The 22,992-nt window shown below is 39.5% G+C and overlaps 1 protein-coding gene across 3 annotated transcripts in view; it reads left to right on the forward strand.

The window, feature by feature from the left end:
- JADE3 (jade family PHD finger 3) overlaps positions 1-22,992 on the forward strand; it is a 213,156-nt gene that overhangs the window by 84,465 nt on the left and 105,699 nt on the right. For all 3 annotated transcript variants that reach the window (XM_053579564.1, XM_053579563.1, XM_053579562.1), the window contains exon 3: positions 224-303. In XM_053579564.1, the coding sequence (XP_053435539.1) occupies positions 224-303 (80 nt within the window). The remainder of the gene's footprint in view (positions 1-223; positions 304-22,992) is intronic.

A 22,992-nucleotide genomic window follows, 5' to 3' on the forward strand; every position in this document is an offset into this window, starting at 1 on the left:
AGCACTGTGGAACCTTTTGCACTCTGGGAGATAACCTATAAATATTATTAAGCTCCATTATGAGGCTCTCGGGTGCAGTTTGACTGTTTTCTTCAGTGGTATAAGATCTCTGTAGTCTTCTCCCATCATATCTTTCATATTCTCTTAGATGACATTTAGTTTTATGACATTTAACTATGTTAGTAATATATCTTCGTTTTTTTTTTCTAATTATCTTTTTCAGGTCCTTCTACTTCTTTTACTTCTGGTTCAATGTATAAGAGCAAATCAAAAATTCCAACTAAACATAAGAAATCTGCTGAGGTAAGATCAGATATTCAATTATTAGACTTATGCTACAGTTTGGATGTTTTGCCCCAAACTTTATATTGAAATTTGATGTCAATGGGCAGCACCTGTGGCTCAGTGAGTAGGGCTCCAGCCCTATATACCAAGGGTGGCAGGTTCAAACTTGGCCCCGGCCAAACTGCAACAAAAAAATAGCTGGGCGTTGTGGCGGGTGCCTGTAGTCCTAGCTACTCGTGAGGCTGAAGCAAGAGAATCGACTAAGCCCAAGAGCTCGAGGTTGCTGTGAGCTGTGACACCACAGCATTCTACCGAGGGCAACAAAGTGAGACTCTGTCTTTAAAAAAAAAAAAGAAAAGGAAATTTGATGTCAGTGTTGGAGGTAGGGACCTAAGGATCATGGGGATGCATCCTTCATGAATAAATTAACATCTTCTTGGGATGTAGTAATTAGTGAGTTCTCACTCTTAGTTCCCAGGAGAGCTGATTATTAAAAAGAACTTGGCATGCACACACACCCACACCTCTTTCTTGCTTCCTCTCTTGCCATAAGATTTCTGCACACCTTAGCTACCTTTTCCCTTCTACCGTAAGTCCTTGAGGTCCTCACCAAATGCCCAATCTTGAACCTGCCAGCCAGCAGAACCATGAGGTAAATAAACCTTTTTAAAAACTACCCAGCCTCAAGTATTCCTTTGTAGCAACATTAAATGGATCAAGACAACTTAAAAATAGATAACTAGGCTTAGCACCCATACCTCAGTGGTTAGGGCGCCGGCCACATACACCAAGGCAGGCGGATTTGAACCCAGCCTGGGCCTGCTAAACAACAATGACAACTTCAACAACAACAAAAAAAAATAGCCAGGCGTTATGTTGGGTAACTGTAGTCCCAGCTTACTTGGGAGGCTGAGGCAAGACAATCACTTAAGCCCAAGAGTTTGAGGTTGCTGTGAGCTGTGACGCCTCGGCACTCTACCAAGGACGACATAATAAAACTGTCTCAAAGATATGAAGAGTAAAGTATGCGCCAGTGGATAGGCTTGTTTTCTGATGAACTTGTTTGTCTTCCATAAAAGATTCCATTTTCTTTTCCCTTTAGGAGAACAGTAATCTTCATGACTTCAATGATTTCATTTTGATAATAACACTTAAGTGAGTAGTAGCATTAGAATATTCTTCCCTTAACCAGGAAGTCAAAGATAGCTTGATGTGGAGGTTCAGGAAGGACCCCAAGAACTCCTAGGCTATGATTGGAATGAGGTAAGTTGGCATCTGGGAAGTAGTACAAGAAAAGATAGGTGAGGAGTTTATAGATGGAGAAGGGAAGGACTGTTAGAGATCATCTGAGCTGTGGGTTATGATGAGTCCTCATAGCCTTTGGAGCACTGCTGGCCTAGGAAGAATGGGTCACTCCTTGTGAAGCTGGTCATATTCCACCTGAAAGGCAGCAAAGTACCAGGGTTGCACTTGGACTTGTAGTGGTTAAGTGGATTCTACAGACTTTCCTCTGTAATAATTAATAGTATACTAACCTTATGTTTTCACTTCTACTACGAGTAGACTTACTTAGCTGTAAAGGAAAAGAGAATGTATTAGTTATCTATTGCTACATTACAAGTTATTACAAAATTCATGACTTAAAGCAGCACACAAATTATTATCTCAGTTTCTGTGGGGTCATGAATCTGGGCATGACTTGACTAGATTCTCTGTTCAAGGTTTTTTAAGATTGCAATCACTGTACTGACTGGGAATATGTTCTCATCTAGAGGCTTGACGAGGGAAGAATTTGCTTTCAAGGTCATTCAGGTTGATGGGAGAATTCATCTTGGAGCTAAAGGACTGAGGTTCCTGTTTTCTTGCTTGTTAGCAGAGAGCCACTCTTAAGTCTCTAAATGCCACTTATATGTGTAGTTCCTTGCTACATAGCCTTCTCCATGGGTCCTTTCACAACATAGTAGCTTACTTGTTCAGAGCCAGCAAGGGGAGAGTCTTTCCTTCCAGCTTGCTAAATTGGAGTCCTATATAAGAAAATATAATCAATCCCATTATGTTTACCGTATTCTAATGTTCAGAAGCAAATCACAGGTTTCACCTACCCTTATGGAAAGGAAATGGCTCATTGGGATCATTTTACCAGAGAGCATGTCTCCCTTTTTCATAGGTCACTTTTTATTTCCTTCTTTTAGCATGGATCTTTCTGGGCCCAGTAGAATATTTATGTGTTTTTCATATAGAAAAAGTTATGAAATACAATACGCATAAATAGGTATAAGAGGGAATTTTCCATTTGGCCATGGTGAGAAAGTAAACCTTACTACCTACCCCTTTAGGAGGACAGCTGGTCCTAGGATGTAAGGCAACTTTAAGGCTTTGGATCTTGAGGCCTTTTGCCTCCAGATCAGTGGGAATAGTAGTCTTTTGTTTTGAGGGATAGGGAACTAGGATACTGAAAATAAACTTTTTTCATTTATAGTTCACATTCTATTATAAAAGGGAAAACCTGGTATTACTGTAAGGACAGAACTAGCTTCAGCACTAGAAGAGCTTGATTATGTGTTCTGCTTTGCTGGCCTATTTCATCTCTCTAAAATAATTTGTTTTTTCAACATAACATGGAAATCCTCATACCTCTCATAGCTACCGTTTATTAAAGCTTTATGTACCAAAGCTTAGATCATTTATTTCCCACACTTCACCAATACAAGACTATTCTTGGAAGCTTGTTAAAATATACTACTCCAGACTCACCCCATTCTGGGACACTAATAAATTAATATTTCCAAGGAAGATTCCTCGAATCTGAGTCTAAAAGGTGACTCGGGTGATTTGTATTATCAAGCTCATTGAGGAAATAATACACTCTTGTTTCATTCCACCAATGACAATATAAAGTAGATACTTTTATGTTCTATTTGCAAGTGATAGGTTCAGATAGGGTCATAAAAATAAGAGCAAAGCTGAAATTCAGGTTTTTATTGACCTTGAATCCTATTCTATTAACCAATATGTTACTAGAATAATATGCGTTTGTATAATGTATGTCTTACGGTTAGACTGAATTTGTGGTTTGGAGAAGAGTAAAGCAGAGATGAAGTGCCCTTCTCATCACATTTTTATTTTTATTTTTTAGAGAAAGAGTCTCACTCTGTCACCCTGGCTGGAGTATGTTGGCATGATCTGACTCACTGTATCCTACAGAGGTCCTCAAACTTTATAAACATGGGGCTAGTTCACTATGCCTCAGACTGTTGGAGGGCCGGAGTATAGTTTTAAAAAAAAACCTATGAACAAATTCCTATGCACACTGCACATACCTTATTTTGAAGTAAAAAAACAGAACAGGAACAAATACAATCACACTGCCTCATGTGACCCGCGGGCCGCAGTTTGAGGACCCCTGCAACCTGGGCTCAAGTGATCCTCCCACCTCAGCCTCCCACATTGCTAGAACTACAGACATACTCTACCAAACCTGCTATTTATTTTTTTTTCAATTTTTAAGGAGGGTACCTTGCTGTTTCTCAGATTGATCTTGAATTCCTGGCCTCAAGGAATCCTTCAACCTTAGCCTGTCAAATCTCTAGACCTACAGGCATGAGCCACTGGCCTGGCTCTCTTTATCACATTATATCAGAGGGCTTATCATTTGGTTAAAATTATATTTATGAGGTTTCTCCATTGTAAAGTTACTATTTTTCCTTTTTCTTATTATCTTTATTTTCCTATTTTTTTGAAAATGAGTCACTAAAGCCTGCCCTACCATTAAGGGTGTGATGTTGGATAGGAATTAAGCGCCACCTCCTGAAAAGAAGTCCTAGTTAACATATATTACTTGATAGTATTCTGTAGGGAATATTTATCTCTTTTCCCTACATTTTAAGTTATTTTTTTAATTTTTTTCTTTTTTTTTGTAGAGACAGTCTCACTTTATGGTCCTCGGTAGAATGCCGTGGCCTCACCCAGCTCACAGCAACCTCCAACTCCTGGGCTTAAGCGATTCTCTTACCTCAGCCTCCCAAGTAGCTGGGACTACAGGCGCCCACCATAACACCCGGCTATTTTTTGGTTGCAGTTTGGCCGGGGCCGGGTTTGAACCCGCCACCCTCGGTATATGGGGCTGGCGCCCTACCGACTGAGCCACAGGCGCCGCCCCATTTTAAGTTATTTACATCAATATGAGCTCATGTTTATTTATATTATACTTTGGATTATACTTAGTATTATGTAATTTGTGTTATTCAAATTGTTCCATATAACAGTGAAATAAACTCTATTAGTTTTCTCTGTCCAATTTATATCTGCTCATATTTTTATTTTCTCCCTCTTTCTTACTTCAGGTTATTTTGATCTTTTTTCTAGATTTTTGAGGTGGGTGCTTAGGTTATTAATTTGAGATTTTTCGGAGGTGGTGGGTTCAAACCCAGCCCCAGGCAAAAACTGCAATAATAATTTGAGATTTTTCTTTTTTCTAATATAAGAATTTTAATACTATAAATTTCCCTTTAAACAGTGTTTTAGCTGCATCCCATTAGTTTTGATGTTTATTTTCTTCTTTTTTGAAATTTTATTTTATTTTAAATCATAGCTATGTACATTAATGCGATCATGCGGCACCATACACTGGTTTTATAGACCATTTGACATATTTTTTTCACACTAGTTAACATAGCCTTCCTGGCATTTTCTTAGTTATTGTGTTAAGACATTTATATTCTACATTTACTAAGTTTCACATGTACCCTTGTAAGATGCACCTTAGGTGTAATCCCACCAATCACCCTCCCTCTGCCCATCCTCCGCCCTCCCTCCCCTCCCTCTCCCCTTTCCCCATATTCTTAGGGTATAACTGGCTTATAGCTTTCATATGAAAGCCATAAATTAGTTTCATAGTAGGGCTGAGTACATTGGATACTTTTTCTTCCATTCTTTTTTTTTAACTTTTTATTTTTATTCATTTATTTATTTATTTATTTATTTATTTTTATTAAATCATAGCTGTGTACATTAATGCGATCATGGGGCACCATACACTGGTTTTATAGACCGTTTGACACATTTTCATCACACTGGTTAACATAGCCTTCCTGGCATTTTCTTAGTTATTGTGTTAAGACATTTACATTCTACATTTACTAAGTTTCACATGTACCCTTGTAAGATGCACCGCAAGTGTAATCCCACCAATCACCCTCCCTCCGCCTACCTCCCCTCTTCCTCCCCTCCCTTTCCCCCTTCCCCCTATTCTTACATTATAACTGGGTTATAGCTTTCATGTGAAAGCCATAAATTAGTTTCATAGTACGGCTGAGTACATTGGATACTTTTTCTTCCATTTTTGAGATACTTTACTAAGAGGAATATGTTCCAGCTCCATCCATGTAAACATGAAAGAGGTAAAGTCTCCATCTTTCTTTAAGGATCCATAATATTCCATGGTGTACATACACCATAATTTATTAATCCATTTGTAGATCGATGGGCACTTGGGCTTTTTCCATGACTTAGCAATTATGAATAGGGCTGCAATAAACATTCTGGTACAAATATCTTTGTTATAATGTGATTTTTGGTCTTCTGGGTATATACCCAGTAGAGGAATTATACAATTGAATGGCAGGTCTACTTTTAGATCTCTAAGTGTCCTCCAAACATCTTTCCAAAAGGAATGTATTAATTTGCATTCCCACCAGCAGTGTAGAAGTGTTCCCTTTTCTCCACATCCACGCCAACATCTCTGGTCTTAGGATTTTGTGATATGGCTAATCTTACTGGAGTTAGATGATATCTCAAAGTAGTTTTGATTTGCATTTCTCTGATGATTAAGGATGATGAGCATTTTTTCCTATGTCTGTAGTCCGTGCGCCTGTCTTCTTCAGAGAAGTTTCTCTTCAAGTCCCTTGCCCAGCCTGCGATGGGATCACTTGTTCTTTGCTTGCTTATACATTTGAGTTCTCTGTGGATTCTGGTTATTAAACCTTTGTTGGAGACATAACCTGCAAATGTCTTCTCCCATTCTGAGGGCTGTCTGCTTGCTTTACTTACTGTGTTCTTGGCTGTGCAGAAGCTTTTTAGTTTAATCAGGTCCTAGTAGTATATTTTTGAAGCTGCTTCAATTACCTCGGGGTCCTCCTCATAAAATATTCGCCCAGACCGATTTCTTCAAGAGTTTTTCCTGCACTCTCTTCTAGTATTTTTATAGTTTCATGTCTTAAGTTTAAATCTTTAATCCAGTGAGAGTCTGTCTTAGTTAATGGTGAAAGGTGTGGGTCCAGTTTCAGTCTTCTACAGGTCGCCAGCCAGTTCACCCAGCACCCTTTGTTAAATAGGGAATCTTTTCCCCACTGAATGTTTTTAATTGGCGTGTCAAAGATCAAATAATGGTAAGTAGCTGGATTCATCTCTTGGTTATGTATTCTGTTCCATACATCTACCTCTCTGTTTTTGTGCCAGTACCATGCTGTTTTGATCACTATCTATTTATAGTACAGTCTCAGATCTGGTAGCGTGATTTCTCCTGCTTTGTTTTTATTTCTGAGAAATGTCTTGGCTATTCAAGGTTTTTTCTGATTCCATAAAACAAAGTATTTTCAAGATCTTTAAAGTATGACTGTAGAGCTTTAATAGGGATTGCATTAAAATTGTATATTGCTTTGGGTAGTATGGACATTTTAACAATGTGGATTCTTCCCAGCCTTGAGCATGGTATGTTTTTCCATTTGTTAACATTTTCAGCTATTGCTTTTCTTAGAGTTTCATAGTTCTCTTTATAGAGATCTTTCACGTCCTTTGTTAGATAAACTCCAAAGTATTTCATCTTCTTTGGCACTACTGTGAATGGAATAGAGTTCTTAACTGTTTTTTCAGCTTGACTATTGTTAGTATATATAAAGGCTACTGATTTATGAGTGTTGATTTTGTAACCTGAGACGCTGCTGTATTCCTTGATCACTTCTAAGAGTTTTGTAGTAGAATCCCTGGTGTGTTCCAGATATACAATATATCATCTACGAAGAGTGAAAGTTTGATCTCTTCTGACCCTATGTGGATACCCTTGATCGCCTTTTCTTCCCTAATGTGATGGCTAAAACTTCCATTACAATGTTAAAGAGCAGTGGAGACAATGGGCAACCTTGTCTAGTTCCTGATCTGAGTGGAAATGATTTCAATTTAACTCCATTCAATACAGTATTGGCTGTGGGTTTGCTGTAGATGGCCTATATCAGTTTAAGAAATGTCCCTTCTATACCGATTTTCTTAAGTGTTCTGATCATGAAGGGATCTGGATATTATCAAAAGCTTTTTCTGCATAAATTCAGAGAATCATATGGTCTTTGATTTTTAATGTGTTTATGTGCTGAATTATATTTATAGATTTACGTATATTGAGCCAGCCTTGAGACCCTGGGATAAAACCGACTTGGTCATGATGTATAATTTTTTTGATGTGTTGCTGGATTCTGTTTGTTAGGATCTTGTTGAATATTTTTGCATCTATATTCATTAGTGATATTGGTCTCTAATTTTCTTGTCTTGTTGGGTCTTTTCCTGGTTTGGAGATCAGGGTGAAGTTTGCTTCATAGAACATGTTGGGTAGTCTTCCTTCTTATTTTTTTATTTTGGAACAGGTTTAGTAATATAGGTACTAGTTCCTCTTTAAAGGTTTGGTAGAATTCTGATGTGAAGCCATCTGGTCCCGGGCTTTTCTTTTTAGGGAGATTTTGTGTGGTTGATGCTATTTCAGAACTTGATATGGGCCTGTTCAAACATTTCCACTTGATTCTGGCTAAGTCTTGGAAGGTGACGTGCTTCTAAGTATTGGTCAATTTCTTTCAGATTTTCATATTTCTGAGAATACAAGAATTATAGCAAGTTTCTTGTAATATTCATTAAGGATTTTTTGAATTTCTGAGGAGTGTGTTGTTATTTTGTCTTTCTCATTTCTGATTGATGAAATTAGAGATTTTACTCTTTTTTTCCTGGTTAGGCTAGCCAAAGGTTTATCTATTTTATTGACCTTTTCAAAAAACCAACTTTTTGATTTATTGATCTGTTCTATAATTCTTTTGTTTTCAATTTCATTTAATTCTGCTCTAATTTTGGTTATTTCTTTTCTTCTACTAGGTTTGGGGTTGGAATGTTCTTTTTTTTCCAGTTGCTTGAGATGTCCTATTAAGTTGTTAACTTTTTCTCTTTCAGTTCTCTTGAGGAAGGCTTGCAGTGCTATAAATTTCCATCTTAGCACTGCCTTTGCGGTATCCAAGAGGTTCTGATAATTTGTGTCTTCATTATAATTTTGTTCCAAAAATTTGGCAAATTCCTTCTTAATCTCATCTCTAAATGAGCTATCATTCAGCATAAGGTTATTTAACTTCCATGTTTTTGTATGAGTATGCAGATTCCTGTTGTTACTGAGTTCAACTTTTATTTCATGGTGGTCTGAGAAGATGCAAGGAATAATTACTGAGGTTAGACTTGCGACCTAAGATGTGATCGATTTTGGAGTAAGTTCCATGGGCTGATGAGAAGTATGTGTATTCAGTTTTGTTGGGGTGAAATGTTCTGTAGATGTCTGCTAAATCCAAATGTTGGATGGTTAGGTTTAAATCTAAAATTTCTTTGCTCAGCTTCTTATTAGAGGATCTATCCAACACTGCCAAAGGAGTAATGAAATCTCCAACTATTATGGAGCTTGAGGAAATCAAGTTGCTCATGTCTGTTAGTTTCTCATATAAATTGAGGCACATTCTGATTGGGTGCATAGATATTAATAATTGAAATCTCATCATATTGAGTATACCCTTAACAAATATGAAGTGACCATTCTTATCCTTCCTTACTTTTGTTGGTTTAAAGCCTATTGTGTCTGCAAATAGAAATGCAACACCTGCTTTTTTCTGATTACCATTTGCCTGAAATATGGATGACCATCCTTTCACCCTGAGTCTATATTTATCTTTTAAGGTAAGATGTGTTTGTTGTATGTAGCAAATATCTGGCCTGAGTTTTCGTATCCAGTCAGCCAACCTGTGAATCTTTAGAGGACAGTTTGAGTGAGTTTACTTTTGTGGTAGAGGATTGGGCTGGTCATTATGAAGGATAGGTCTGAGAGTATCCTGAAGAGCTGGTTTGGTTATGGCAAATTTCTTCAACATATGAATGTCATTAAAGTGTTTAATTTCTCCATCATGAATCAAACTCAATTTAGCTGGATACAGGATCCTGGGTTTAAAGTTATTTTGTTTTAGGAGATTAAAAGTCAATGACCACCCTCTTCTGGCTGGAAACGTTTCAGCAGAGAGAACTGCAGTCATCCTAATATTCTTCCCTTTGTAGGTAATGGATTTCTTACGTCTGGCTGCTTTAACAATTTTCTCCTTTATATTAACTTTAGTGAAGTTAATTATGATATGCCTGGGGGATGTCTCTTTCTGATCAAGTCGTGCTGGGGTTCTGAAACTGCTGTCTGAACTTCAGAATCTCTTGTCATGTCTGGAAAATTCTCTTTCATAATTTCATGGAGAAGGTCCTCTATGCCTTGCAAGGCCACTTCATCACTTTCAGGGATTCCAATGATGCGGGTATTAGTCTTCTTCGAATTGTCCCAGAGCTCTCTGAGAGAATGATCCATTTTTGCTCTCCATTTCTCTTCCTCTTTGAGAGTTTGGGAGCGTTCAAAAGCTTTGTCTTCAGTGTCAGAAATCCTTTCTTCTTCTTGCTCCACTCTGTTACTGAGGGATTCTACTGTATTTTTCAGATCTTTGAGAGCTGCAAATTCTTGCTTCAGCATGTCAAAATCTATGGTGGTTTTGTCTTTAAATTCATTGAATTCTTGAGACAACTTTTGAATTTCTCCTCGAATTTCTAATTCCAACTTCTCCTCCATTCTATTAATCTTGTTTGTAATCCAAATCCTGAATTCAATTTGTGACATCTTGGCCAGCTGTTTATGAATGGGATCTTCAGTTACATCTGCCGTATCTTTCCTTCAGGGGGGTTCATCTTTTGGTTATTCATTTTACCAGAGTTTTCCCACTGATTCCGCCCCATGATTATTTTACGCCATTTGACTTTTCCCCTGGAGCTTTGCTGAGGACCCATACCATGCTATGGCCTGAGAAACTGGGGACCTGTTTCGTGCACTGGGGCTAAGTGGCTCTGTCTTGTTTTCAGCTGGTCTCTTTCTGACCCTAGTGAAACAGTTACTCTGGGTTGAAGTCTCAGCTGTGGAGAAATACCAGCAATTAAGTTACCCCCCCCCCACAGGCAATAATTGGAAAAGGAAAATCAAACCTTCCTACAACCACACACCCAGGGCACCACTTGGATATTCCTCAGGCGATTGGCTTAATTCAAAATGTCCAAATCTATTGTGTCAGTCAGCACCTGTCTCAGGTGGAAGAGTTTAAAAGGTCTCTGGCAACTAGATCGCAGGGGTCTGCTGACAACTCAAATACGACCTGCTCCGGTGCTCCATGAGGTCAGGGGGACCCACCCAGCAAATAGATTAGTCTGGGAAGGTTGATGCCTCCTACCCCACCTTGCACCTCTGTCACACCCAGTCACTGATAATTCTGTAGAGCTGTGACCCAGTTGCCTCCAATGAGCAGATACTCCAGGGGTTTGCAACTGCCTGAATCACAAGGAAATCTATTTCTCCTCAGCCAGGCCGATGCTCTCTTCCTCTATCCGGCAGGGGGAGGTGAGGCCTGACAACCTTGGGCACTTGATGGAGGCTGGAGGTGTTTCCTCAGTTCCAGCCCCACCCCTGATTAATGTTACTGACAGAACAGAACAACTTTGTGGAATTTGTTTCTGTTCAGGCTAAATTCCCCTGCAGAGGAGAGGCTGTGTTGAGTTCACAGAACCTGCGCCTCAGGCCCTGTCTTTGCTGCTGCAGGTTTATATTCATGGCACAGTTAGCTACCAGTTCCAGCCTCCTGCCCTCCTTTGTCTAGGCTGATGATCCCCTGAGTGTCAGGTACGTCTTAGGCTCAGTAAAGCAGTCCTCTGGGTCAGCCCCGCCCTGGGAGGCAGCTGGCACTGCGCGTGTTTTCTATTCCCCACTCTCCACCCAGGCCAGTACCGCCTCAGGCAAACCCTTTACTCACAGGGCCTGCGATTCCGTCCCAGATCTGTTCCACCAGTGGTTGCCACCTGAAAAGATGCCCAGCCTCCTCTGGTTGCCCACAGAGACAGGGGGTGTGACTGCAGAATATCCAGGGGTGAGCCCTATTGTGCCAAAAACAGCTGCTGCTCTGTGCCTCGGGGCACGGCGCTCTGGCGTGGTTCCCTCTCAGCCCATTGTCCTCTCCTCACTCCTGTGCCGCAGAATCCGCACTGACCAGCAGCTATCTAGGCCCTGTCCACACCCCTCGAGAAATCACCCAATAATCTGGACTCCTGGAGGACAGGCCTCCAGACCTCAGGGTGAGAGTGGAGGGGAGTGCTGAGAGCTCAGAATTGCAGGTGGAGAATACATACAGTTTTACACAGTTTTATGCCTGGCAGGAGAGCGTCATGGCACCATAGTCCGGGAAGTAGGTCCAGTTTTTAGAGGGTCTCTCCCTTGGAGTATAATGGGAGGACTTTTGAACTCTGCTCATTTGTTTATGGGGTACTCCGAGCCATTCTCATGGGGGAGGGGACTCCCATCCACTTGGTGATGGATTTTGTACCTTTTGTTTGTATCCTTGGGTTTGTACCTTTTGTTTGTATCCTTGGAGTCGCAGCTCACCTCAGCAGGGTTATTGTGTGTTCTTCAACCTTCTGTCTTGGTGCAGCTCTAATCCGCCAGGTTACTTGCTAAATTTCTGCCCTTTAACTCTCCTTCTGGACGGGAGCCTCTGCAGGGGCGATCTTTGATGTTTATTTTCATTTAGCTCAGTGTAGTTTTTAAAATTTCTCTTAAGACTGCTTCTTTGACCCATGAATTTTTTATAAGTGTGTTGTTTCATTCCCAAGTGTTTGGAGACTTTCCTGCTGTCTTTTCATTATTAATTTAAAGTTTGTGTTCACTTTTGTCAGAGAGCAGAGTGTTATATGATTTCTGTTCTTTTATGTTTGTCAAGATTTGTTTCATAGCCCAAGATATGGTTTATCTTAGTGAATGTTCTATGAACACTTTTAAAAGTGTGTATAGTTGTCTTGATATTATTAGTAGGAGGTTGGTTTCAGGATACCCTCAGGGATACCAAAATCCAGGGATCCTCAAGTCCCTTACATAAAATGGTGTAGTATTTGCATATAACCTAAGCACAACCTCCCACATACTTTAAATCATCTCTAGGTTACTTATAATACCTAATGCAATATAAATTCTATGTTAGTAGTTGTAATACTATACTTTTTCCTAATATTTTTGATCCACATTTTGTGGAACCAGTGAATACAGAGGGCCTATTACATTTGGCTGTTGTTGAATCGTACTGGTTCGTCAGGTTCTTGTATTTCCTCACTGATTTTCTACCTACTAGTTTTAGCAATTGTTCAGAGAGGACAGTGAAAGACTCTAACTGTAGTTCTGGATTTGTCTATTCCTCCTCCTCGATCTATTAGTTTTGCTTTATGTATTTTGAAGCTCTGTTGTTAGGTGCATACATACATAGGATTTCTATGTCTGCTTGACAGATAAACCCTTTTATCATAATATGTCCCTCTTTGTCATTGGGCTCTCAATTTTATTTGCTCTCAATTCTACCCTATTTAATATTGATACAGTTTCTCAATTTCTTTTGATTTGTGTTCATATGGTTTATTTTTTCATCTTTCTTATATGATTGGTGCCGAGTTTGAGCCCAGCTTGGGTCAGCTAAACAACAATGTCAACTGCAACAAAAAATAGCCAGGTGTTGTAGCAGGCACCTGTAGTCCCAGCTACTTGGGAGGCTGAGGTAAGAGAACCACTTATGCCCAAAAGTTTGAGGTTGCTGTGAGCTGTGATGCCACGGCACTCTACTGAGGGTGACATAGTAAGACTCTGTCTCAAAAAAAAAAAGAATTTACTCTGTTAATCTCTGTATTCTAATTGGTGTATTTAAACCATTTGTATTTAATATAACTTTTGATATGATTTGGCTTGAGTCTGCCAATTGTTTGTTATTATTTGTTCCCTCTGGGCTGTTGTTGTTTTTATTTTCTATTTTTCTGTAGGTTACTGGAACAGTTTTTTGAATTTCATGTTGATTTATCTATTACAATTTTGAGTGGGTATCTTTGTATAGATTTTTAGTCATTGCTCTTGGTAGTGCCTTTTACAAACATAACTTAGTCTACTGATCTCTGTATTTTGCCACTTAGAGTGAAGTATAGAATCCTTACCATTTTTGCCTATTTATTCATTCCCTCCTATAATTGTCTTAAATATTTCCTCTACATAAGTTTAGAACCACATTAGACAATTTTATAATGTATGTCTTAACCATCAAGAGGATAACCTGTTTACTCATATTTGTACTCTTCCTTCTTTATTCCTGATGTTCTAATTGTTCTTTTTCATTTTTTTCTGTTTGAAGAACAACTTTTAGGCATTCTGTTAGGCCAGTACTAGTGGTAAATTCTTAGTTATTCCTTCATCTGTGTATGTCTTTATTTCACCCTCATTTCTGAAGGCTGTTTTCACCTGATAGAGAATTCTGGTGTGGTAGTACTTTTCTTTCAGCAATTGGAAAATGTTGTGCTACTTCCTTCTGGTGTCCATGGTTTCTAATGAGAAATCTGCTTCCCATCAAGTAAGGGTCCTCAAACTGCAGCCCGTGGGCCATATGAGGTGGTGTGACTGTATTTGTTCCCATTTTGTTTTTTAACTTCAAAATAAGATAGGTGCAGTGTGCATAGGAATTTGTTCGTAGTTTTTTTTTTTTTTTTAAACTGTAGTCCGGCCCCTTGTTTAAAAAGGCTGAGGCAGGAAGACTATTTGACCTCTGGAGTATGAGGTTGCTGTGAGCTGGATTGACACCATGGCACTCTAGCCTGGTACAACAGAGTGAGACTCTGTCTAAAAAAATATATAAAATACTTGTCAGATAATTTTAACATCTTCATGATCTCAGTGTTGGTGCCTATTTATTGACTCTTCTCATTCCTGGTTCTTAATATAATGAGTGATTTTCTATTGTATCGTGGATTTTTTTGGTATTACACTATGAGATATTGAGTCTTATTTAAATCTTCTGTTTTAGCAGTCCTCTGCTATAACTGGGCCAGCGGGGAAGAGAGTGCTGATTCTTTTCAACCAGTTGCAGAAATCCTAGGCTCCATCCTAGCTCTCTTAAATCTCTGGGAAGCAAGAATAGGGAGTCCCATTACTACTTGGTAGAGGTAGAGATCCCTACCTTGTTGCCTCCACTGACAGTAGGGAATGTGGTAGTGGTGGTGAGAGGTACCACATTATGGATGGGTGTTGGTAACAACCCAGAAACACCATCGAGGAGGAGGGGTGCCTCATTGCTGAATGGGAGTGGACATCAAGGATTCTCAGGTGGTGTCCATTGACACAATAATCTCCCTTTTTAACATGTCTTTTTTGAAATATAATCCTGGTCGGGTGCGGTGGCCCACACCTATAATCCCAGCACTCTTAAAAGCCGAGGTGGGAGGATCGCCTGAGCTCACGAGTTCAAGTTAGAGACCAGCATGAGCTAGAGTGAGACCCCGCCTCTAAAAGTAGCCAAGCATTGTGGCAGGTGCCTGTAACCCCAGTTACTTGGGAGTCTGAGGCAAGAGAATCACTTGAGACCAGGAGTCTGAGGTTGCTATGAGCTATGATGCTATGGCACTCTACTGGGACAACAAAGTGAGACTCTGTCTCCCCCCCAAAAAATTGAAATACAATCCTCATAACATACAATTCACCCCTTTAAAGTATATAATTCAGTGTGTTTTAGTATATTCAGAGTTGTGTAACCATTACCACATTTATTTATTTTTTTTTTTTTTTGTAGAGACAGAGTCTCACTTTATGGCCCTCAGTAGAGTGCCATGGCATCACACAGCTCACAGCAACCTCCAACTCCTGGGCTTAAGGGATTCTCTTGCCTCAGCCTCCCGAGTAGCTGGGACTACAGGCGCCCGCCACAACGCCCAGCTATTTTTTGGTTTGCAGTTCAGCCGGGGCCGGGTTTGAACCCGCCACCCTCAGTATATGGGGCCAGCGCCTTACCGACTGAGCCACAGGCGCCGCCCAATTACCGCATTTTAAATTTAGAACATTCTCATCACCCCAGAAAGAAACTCTATATCATTAGCAGTTATTCCCCAATCTCTCTACCTTTAGCCCTTGGCAACCATTAATTTATTTTCTATCTCTGTGGATTTGCCTATTCCAAACATTTCATATAAATGGAATCATACAGTATGTGGCCTTTTGTGTCTGTCTGCTTTCACTAAACTAAGCATAATATTTTCAAGGTTTATCCATGCTATAGCATATATCAGTACTTTCATTTTATGACTGAATATATTACATTGTCTGAATATATCACATTTTGACATTTGGGTCATTTCTACTTTTGGATATTATGAGTAATTCTATCGACATTCATGTGTAATATTTTACCTGGATATATGTTTACAGTTGTCCTGAGTATACCCTCAGGAGTAAAATTGTTGGGTCATATAGTAACTCTATTTAACTATTTAAGGGACTCCAGGTTGTTTTCCAAAGTGGCTTTGTCATTTTTCTCTCCTGCCAACCATGTATTAGGGTGTTTGAAACTTGTTATTGCTGTAGCCACCAGAGACTTGCCATTCCTCTAGTGACCTTGTTTTGTGTCTTCCCTTGGTTTAGGGTCTTTTTGTGCTTGTCTTGAGAAAAATTCTGACTCTAATAGCTCTCCCAGCTGTTAGTCACTGATATTATCACTACAGGCTTTAGCAGGGTTGTAGGATATAAGGAAGGGACAGTCTTCTCTAATTTTCTAATAAAGTCTTAGTCTTTGGAGTACATAGTTGTCCTGTGGTAGGGGATGATTGGGGAGGTAGTCTTCACAGGTATAGAAAGAACCTTTTTATCCCTGTCCTCTATGCCCTCTATTCCCTTATCTTCCTCTGGCAGGTGTCCTCTGATGTTCTCAGTCTTCTTGAATTTCTGCCTCCTATAGATTAAGGCTTTTTGCTCCTTCAGTGACACAGGGAGGCTGAAGCTGAGCACTTTTCCCTTCCCCAGAGGTACTGAAATTATACCATTGTTCTCACTTAATATCCTTCCCCTGCAGATGAAACCTTTTGTTCAATAAGGAAACCAGGACACTGAGCACTAGGGACCTTGACAGCACCACTCAGGGAGTTTTCTACAGGTTCCCTGCTCCACTTCTTCCCTGTGTGAGCCTAGTTGGGTTTCTGAAGAAAAATCTTACAAGAGGATGGGAATCCCTTATGACCACAGCCCCTAAGAACTTCATACTCCTGTAGTAGGCTCCACTTGGTTTCCAGCAATTAATTAATCAGAATTTCCAGTTTAATGTTCCTATTGAGGTTTCTACCTGAGCTAAGCAAATGCTCTGACCTGTGTCTCCCTGCCAGTGTCTTTCTCTCTTCAAATTGGCCATTTGTCCTGTGACTCATTTTTCTGATGGGTTCATGAAAAATTGTTAATTTTCTGCTTGTCTTGCCTTTTTCTTCTTGTAAAGATGGGAATTTTTTTTTTCTGACTCCCTGCAGGTCTGAGATGAAACCAGAAGTCTTGAACCTTTTATTTTTACTGGGAGTTAGTCATTGATGTGCCATTTCAATTACCCTTTTGGGGGGGGTTTAATCGGCTGCATTAATAAATACATATTTGATATTTAGTACATAAGTGAGATTTCCTATGCATGTCTCCTTCTGATTTATCTTCTGGAGAAGAATTTTCTAGGGGTGTGTGAATCACACATAGGGTTCAGAGGCTTCCCTGTGTTCCATCTGAAAATTGTATACAGATTTTTAAGAGTATGTTCTTGTGTGTGGGTTTTTTTTTCCTGAGCTGGTAGGTTCCATCTGATTCTCAAAAGGACCCATATTCCTTTTTTTGAGACAGAGCTTCAAGCTGTCGCCCTGGGTAGAGTGCCGCGGCATCACAGCTCACAGCAACCTCCAACTCCTGGGCTCATGCAATTCTCTTGCCTCCGCCTCCCAAGTAGCTGGGACTACAGGTGCCCGCCACAACGCCCAGCTATTTTTTGTTTGCAGCCATCATTGTTGTTTGGTGGGCTTGGGCTGGATTCAAACCCGCCAGCTCAGGTTGTATGTGGCTGGCGCCTTAGCCGCTTGAGCCACAGGCACCAAGCCAAAAGGACCCATATTCTTAAAGATGTTTTTGAAAAATAATTCCCTAGAAAAAGCACATAGTACTAGATGACCAATTAGAACATATTACCATTCTTTCTCAAAAGCTATTTGAGATATTTTCACTTAATACTAGTCTGGTCTGTAAAACATATCAGCCTCTCCTGAAGGATTGACATTTGTAGGCCTGGAGTCTATTTATTATCATCCAAGACTTTCATAGCAACAGAGTGAAAGTTTATGTATTTTAATTCAGTGGAGAATACTATAAATCCTCAAGTAGAACCTGTTTGCATCATGTTACCTATATTTCCTTTTCTTTCTTTTTTTTTTTAGAGACAAGGTCTCAACCTGTCACCACCCAGGCTGAAGTGTAATAAATATGGTCATAGCTCACTGCAGCTGCAAACACATGGGCACAAGCGATCCTCCACCTCAGCCTCCCAAGTAGTTGGAACTACAGGCACACACCATCATGCGTGGCTAATTTTTCAAATTATTTTTTGTAGAGATGGGGGTCTTGCTATGTTACCCAGGCTGTTTTGAATTCCTGGCCTCAAACAGTTCTCCCACCTCAGCTTCTCAAACTGTTGGGATTACAGGCATGAGCCACTGCACCTAGCCATTTTACCTATATTTCTAAAGAACACTCAGCTGCAAATGTACAATTATTGCACAAAAAGGAACATCGAAGGAAGGGAGAATAATTTGCACAGCATACCTTAATGTCATTTCTTGAATGAAAATTGCCCACATCCTCACGTCACACTTTATTACTCCCCCTCCTCCATCACCAGGTTACATGAAACTCCGTTTGATACAGAGTAAGGGGCAAAATACAATTTACCTAAGCAACTCAAAAGTACATTGCTTTATGATAGTTGATATTCCAGTTGGTGTCAGCCCAATAGCCATCAAAAATGTTGTGCTTATTCTTTATAAGAAAGCTGAAAATTAAACTATTTGAAAACTGCAACAAAAAATAGCCAGGCGTTGTGGTGGGCACCTATGATCCCAGCTACTCGGGAGGCTGAGGCAAGAGAATCGCCTAAGCCCAAGAGCTGGAGGTTGCTGTGAGCTGTGATACCACAGCACTCTACCGAGGGTGACAAAGTGAGATTCTGTCTCAAAAAAAAAGAAAGAAAGAAAGAAACTGACAACTGAGAGATGTTAATGAGAATAATAAAAGCCAGCCTTGTCCAGGAAGGCCATTGTCATTTTGTAGCTCCAGCAGGTTAAGCACTGATGTTCTGATTGAATTCATAGTGAAGCATCTTTTGTCTCTGCAAGCATCTGAGACGCCAGATGTACACACAGTGTTGGATTTGGCATAGTTTCTGGACTCTATGTTAGCCTGTGAATCTCCTCTTTGACCATAAACGAGCAGTTATCTGGTAAGTACAAAACCTTTTTGTTGTAGGAATTTGGAGAGAAACTAACAGGGCATATAAAATAGGCTCTCTATTAAGAACTTGTAAAACTTCTCAACTTACTTACTTGGAAAGGTCAGTGTCAACATCCATATCCCTCATTCATGATCTTTAAGTTTTAGGGGTTTTTTTGTTTATTTGTTTGTTTGTTTTTTAGATATAGAGTTTGACTTCATCGCCCTCGGTAGAGTGCTATGACGTCACAGCTCACAGCAACCTCCAACTCCTGGGCTTAGGTGATTCTCTTGCCTCAGCCTCCCAAGTAGCTGGAACTACAGGTGCCCGCCACAACACCTGGCTATTTTTTGTTGCAGTTTGGCTGGGGCTGGGTTAGAACCTGCAACCCTCGGTACATGGGCCCGACGCCCCTACCCACTGAGCTACAGGCGCTGCCCTCATGATCTTTAATTTAGCAACAATTGACCATGTTTTATTTTGTGATGATTCTGTATTACCTTTTGGTCCTCTGGAATATTTGGTTAAAGTTCTTTTTTTTTTGTAGAGACAGAGTCTCACTTTATGGCCCTCGGTAGAGTGCCGTGGCCTCACACAGCTGACAGCAACCTCCAACTCCTGGGCTCAAGCGATTCTCTTGCCTCAGCCTCCCGAGTAGCTGGGACTACAGGCGCCCACCACAATGCCCGGCTATTTTTTGGTTGCAGTTTGGCCGGGGCCGGGTTTGAACCCGCCACCCTCCGTATATGGGGCCGGCGCCCCACCGACTGAGCCACAGGCGCCGCCCGTGGGTTAAAGTTCTTGATGGAACTCTTTCTTGGGAACTCTATCTTTGGGAGCTAAAGCATGCATGTTTTAATTGAGCCATGGAACTCACATCTCTCTTACCTCACCAACAATTACTTTATGGATTAGATAGAAAATCTTAGGGATGTACATCTTTCTGACTTTAGAAAGCTAAGACTATGATGATGATAAGAAAATAACTACTTCTACCATTTACTTAACAATTACTGTGAACCAAATAGCATGCTAAGCCCTTCATACATGTTCACCCAATTTAATCCTTACATCAACCCCTGTGAGGTGAGTGCTATCCCCTTTTTACACACGAGTAAACTGAAAGACAGAGAATTTGGATAATTTGCCCAAAGGTACTAAGGGATGAAACCAGTAGATCAATCCAGGTTGTCTTTCTCAGAACCCATATTCCTTTATTTTTTTTTAATTATATAAAACATTTATCTGGTTCAAACTTGAAACTATGAAACAACATACATTCAGAGAGATCCAGCCTATGTCTTTCCTTCTCTGTTTTCTTCCCCCTCTACAGTAAACTTTTTTTTTAAGTTTTTTGTTTATTCTTTTATTGTCTCTTCATGAAAATATATACAAATGTGTGTATATGTATGTGCCACTGTATGTGTGTAAAACTCACATCACTAACCAGGATATGCTGTAGCTATCTTGTTTATATTCAGTTTAAAAACCTTAAAATGCCTTTTCTTATCAGCAGTTTTATGAGACCAGTTTGGTCTATCACTTTTCATATAATTGTTTGAGTACTAAACTTACATTCCCATCCCCCTCTTCAACATTGTATGTTCTGCCTCATTCTTGAGATGTTTGACATCTATAGCAAGATATTGGCCTTGAGTAAAAATGCTTCTGTAGAAAACTTGGATCTGATGCTGTTTAATTTGGCTAGTTTGTAAAATTGAAATCAGGCTTATCATATGTCTGCTGTTTTTCTCTAAAGGGGAAGGGAACATTATATAATCGCTGGATTTAGTTTTCATTTGCTTAATAAAAAGGCAAACAAGTATAAGTTTGTTGGTGTTTAGTTCAAGTTTCCCAGACTTCACAGAGTACGTTTTTTTTGGAGGGTTAGGTATTTCTGCAGCCATAGAAAAGGACCAGATTGCACTGGCCTCTACGTTTATATCTCCTTGTTTTGTCTAGACTTCAAGTGACTCTTCTGTTTGGGAGACATGTATTAGTTTCCATGGGCTGCTGTAACAAATTACTACAAACTAAGTAGCTTAAAACAACAGGAATTCATTTCCTCACAGTTTTGGAGATAAGAAGTCCAAAATCAGCTACTTTGCACTCCCTCCAGAGATTTTAGGGTCGATTCCTTTCTTCGCCTCTTCTAGCCTTTGGTGGATGCCAGCATTCATTGATGACTCTAAGGTTACATTGCCTCCTCCTCTTCTTTTTCAAATCTTCCTCTGCCTTTCTTTCATGAGGACACTTGTCATTCAGTTTAGGGCTCATATGCATATTCCAGAATAATCTCCTCATCTGAAAATAATTACATCTGCAAAGAATATTTTTCCAAATACAGTAACATCCACAGATTCTTGGAATTAGGATGTGGACATACCTTTTGGGGGTATACTATTCACTTACAATATTATGTTAACATTTATATATATGTATGTATACATATAATACATACATATATACATATAATACATATATACATATACATACATGTATATATACATATAATACATATATACATATACGTACATGTATATATACATATACATACATATATATATAATACATACATATATAAATGTTTCTAGGCTACTTAGAACAGATTATCTGTTCTTATATAGATTTCTTAAGCAGTTATGGCTTATGCTGTGTGATTAAGTGGTGGAGTATTTTTTTTATTAAATCATAGCTGTGTACATTAATGCAATTATGGGGTACAATGTGCTGGTTTTATATACAATTTGAAATACTTTCATCAAACTGGTTAACGTAGCCTTCACCTCATTTTCTTAGTTATTGTGTTAAGATTTATATTCTTCACTAAGTGGTGTAGTATTATTAAGCTCAAAGCATGATTTTTGCAATCTATTTTGTAAAGAATATTGCTTGGAAAATAATGAAATACTTTAGGATACTGATAAATCCTTGGCTCTAGTACTCTGTCTAGATCTAACGTAAGATTTTTTATAGCACTCTTGTTTCAGAAAGAAAGTAGTTTAGCGCAATTGTAAATTGCCACCACTACTTAATTGCTGGCTCATTAAAGGCCATTTATAGAAATAGATCAGAGTGCTAAACAAAATGGTGATTCAGTGTCTCCTACTAGTCTCTCAGAACACTGAGCTCTGCGTAAAACATGTTAAATGGATATGTCTGTGATCCCTTCTTACCCATTTACACAAAGTATCATGTAATAAACTACCAGTTTTTGCTTTCTGTAGACTTAGCTTGTTCCCTGTGCAGCACCAAATTAACTTAAATTGGCCAGGAGTCTTGGTAGAAAGATCATTTTGTTGCTACCTGGCCAACTGGCATGTTTAAGGTAGATTTCTTTTTCTAATTTGCTCAAGTCATATTATTAACTAAATCTTCTATAGGTGAAACAAACAAATATTTGTAGAGTTGTCCCTGCAAAATAGCAAATGGAATAAGCCCTTCTTTGTTTAAATGGCATCATTTGATTATATGATAATTTAGTCCTATACTCTGAGAAATTATGTCAGTTTAAATACAACTGCACTGGGCAGCACTCGTAGCTCAGTGGGTAGGGTGCCGGTCACATACACCCAGGCTGGCAGGTTCGAACCCAGCCTGGGCCAGCTAAACAACAATGACAACTGCAACAAAAACGATAGCCAGATGTTGTGGCAGGCGCGTATAGTCCCAGCTACTTGGGAGGCAAGAGAATCACTTAAGTCCAAGAGTTTGAGGTTGCTGTGAGCTGTGACACCATGACACCTACTGAGGGCAACATAGTGAGACTCTGTCTCAAAAAAATAAAATAGGGAGCAACGCCTGTGGCTCAAAGGAGTAGGGCACTGGCCCCATATGCCGGAGGTGGCAGGTTCAAACCCAGCCCTGACCAAAAACTGCAAAATAAATAAATAAAATAAAAATAAATAAATACAACTGTACACACTGAGAATTAATTGCTTTATTAGATCATGCTCTGTACCTTTACTTTCATGTTATATAGAACTTGGACAGTGTTTTTCTCAGAGAAACTTTATGAGCATTAAAGTATAAAATGTTTGCTTAAGAGCATCTCTTC

Source organism: Nycticebus coucang, chromosome X (genome assembly GCF_027406575.1).
Source record: "Nycticebus coucang isolate mNycCou1 chromosome X, mNycCou1.pri, whole genome shotgun sequence".
NCBI classification, from domain to species: domain Eukaryota; kingdom Metazoa; phylum Chordata; class Mammalia; order Primates; family Lorisidae; genus Nycticebus; species Nycticebus coucang.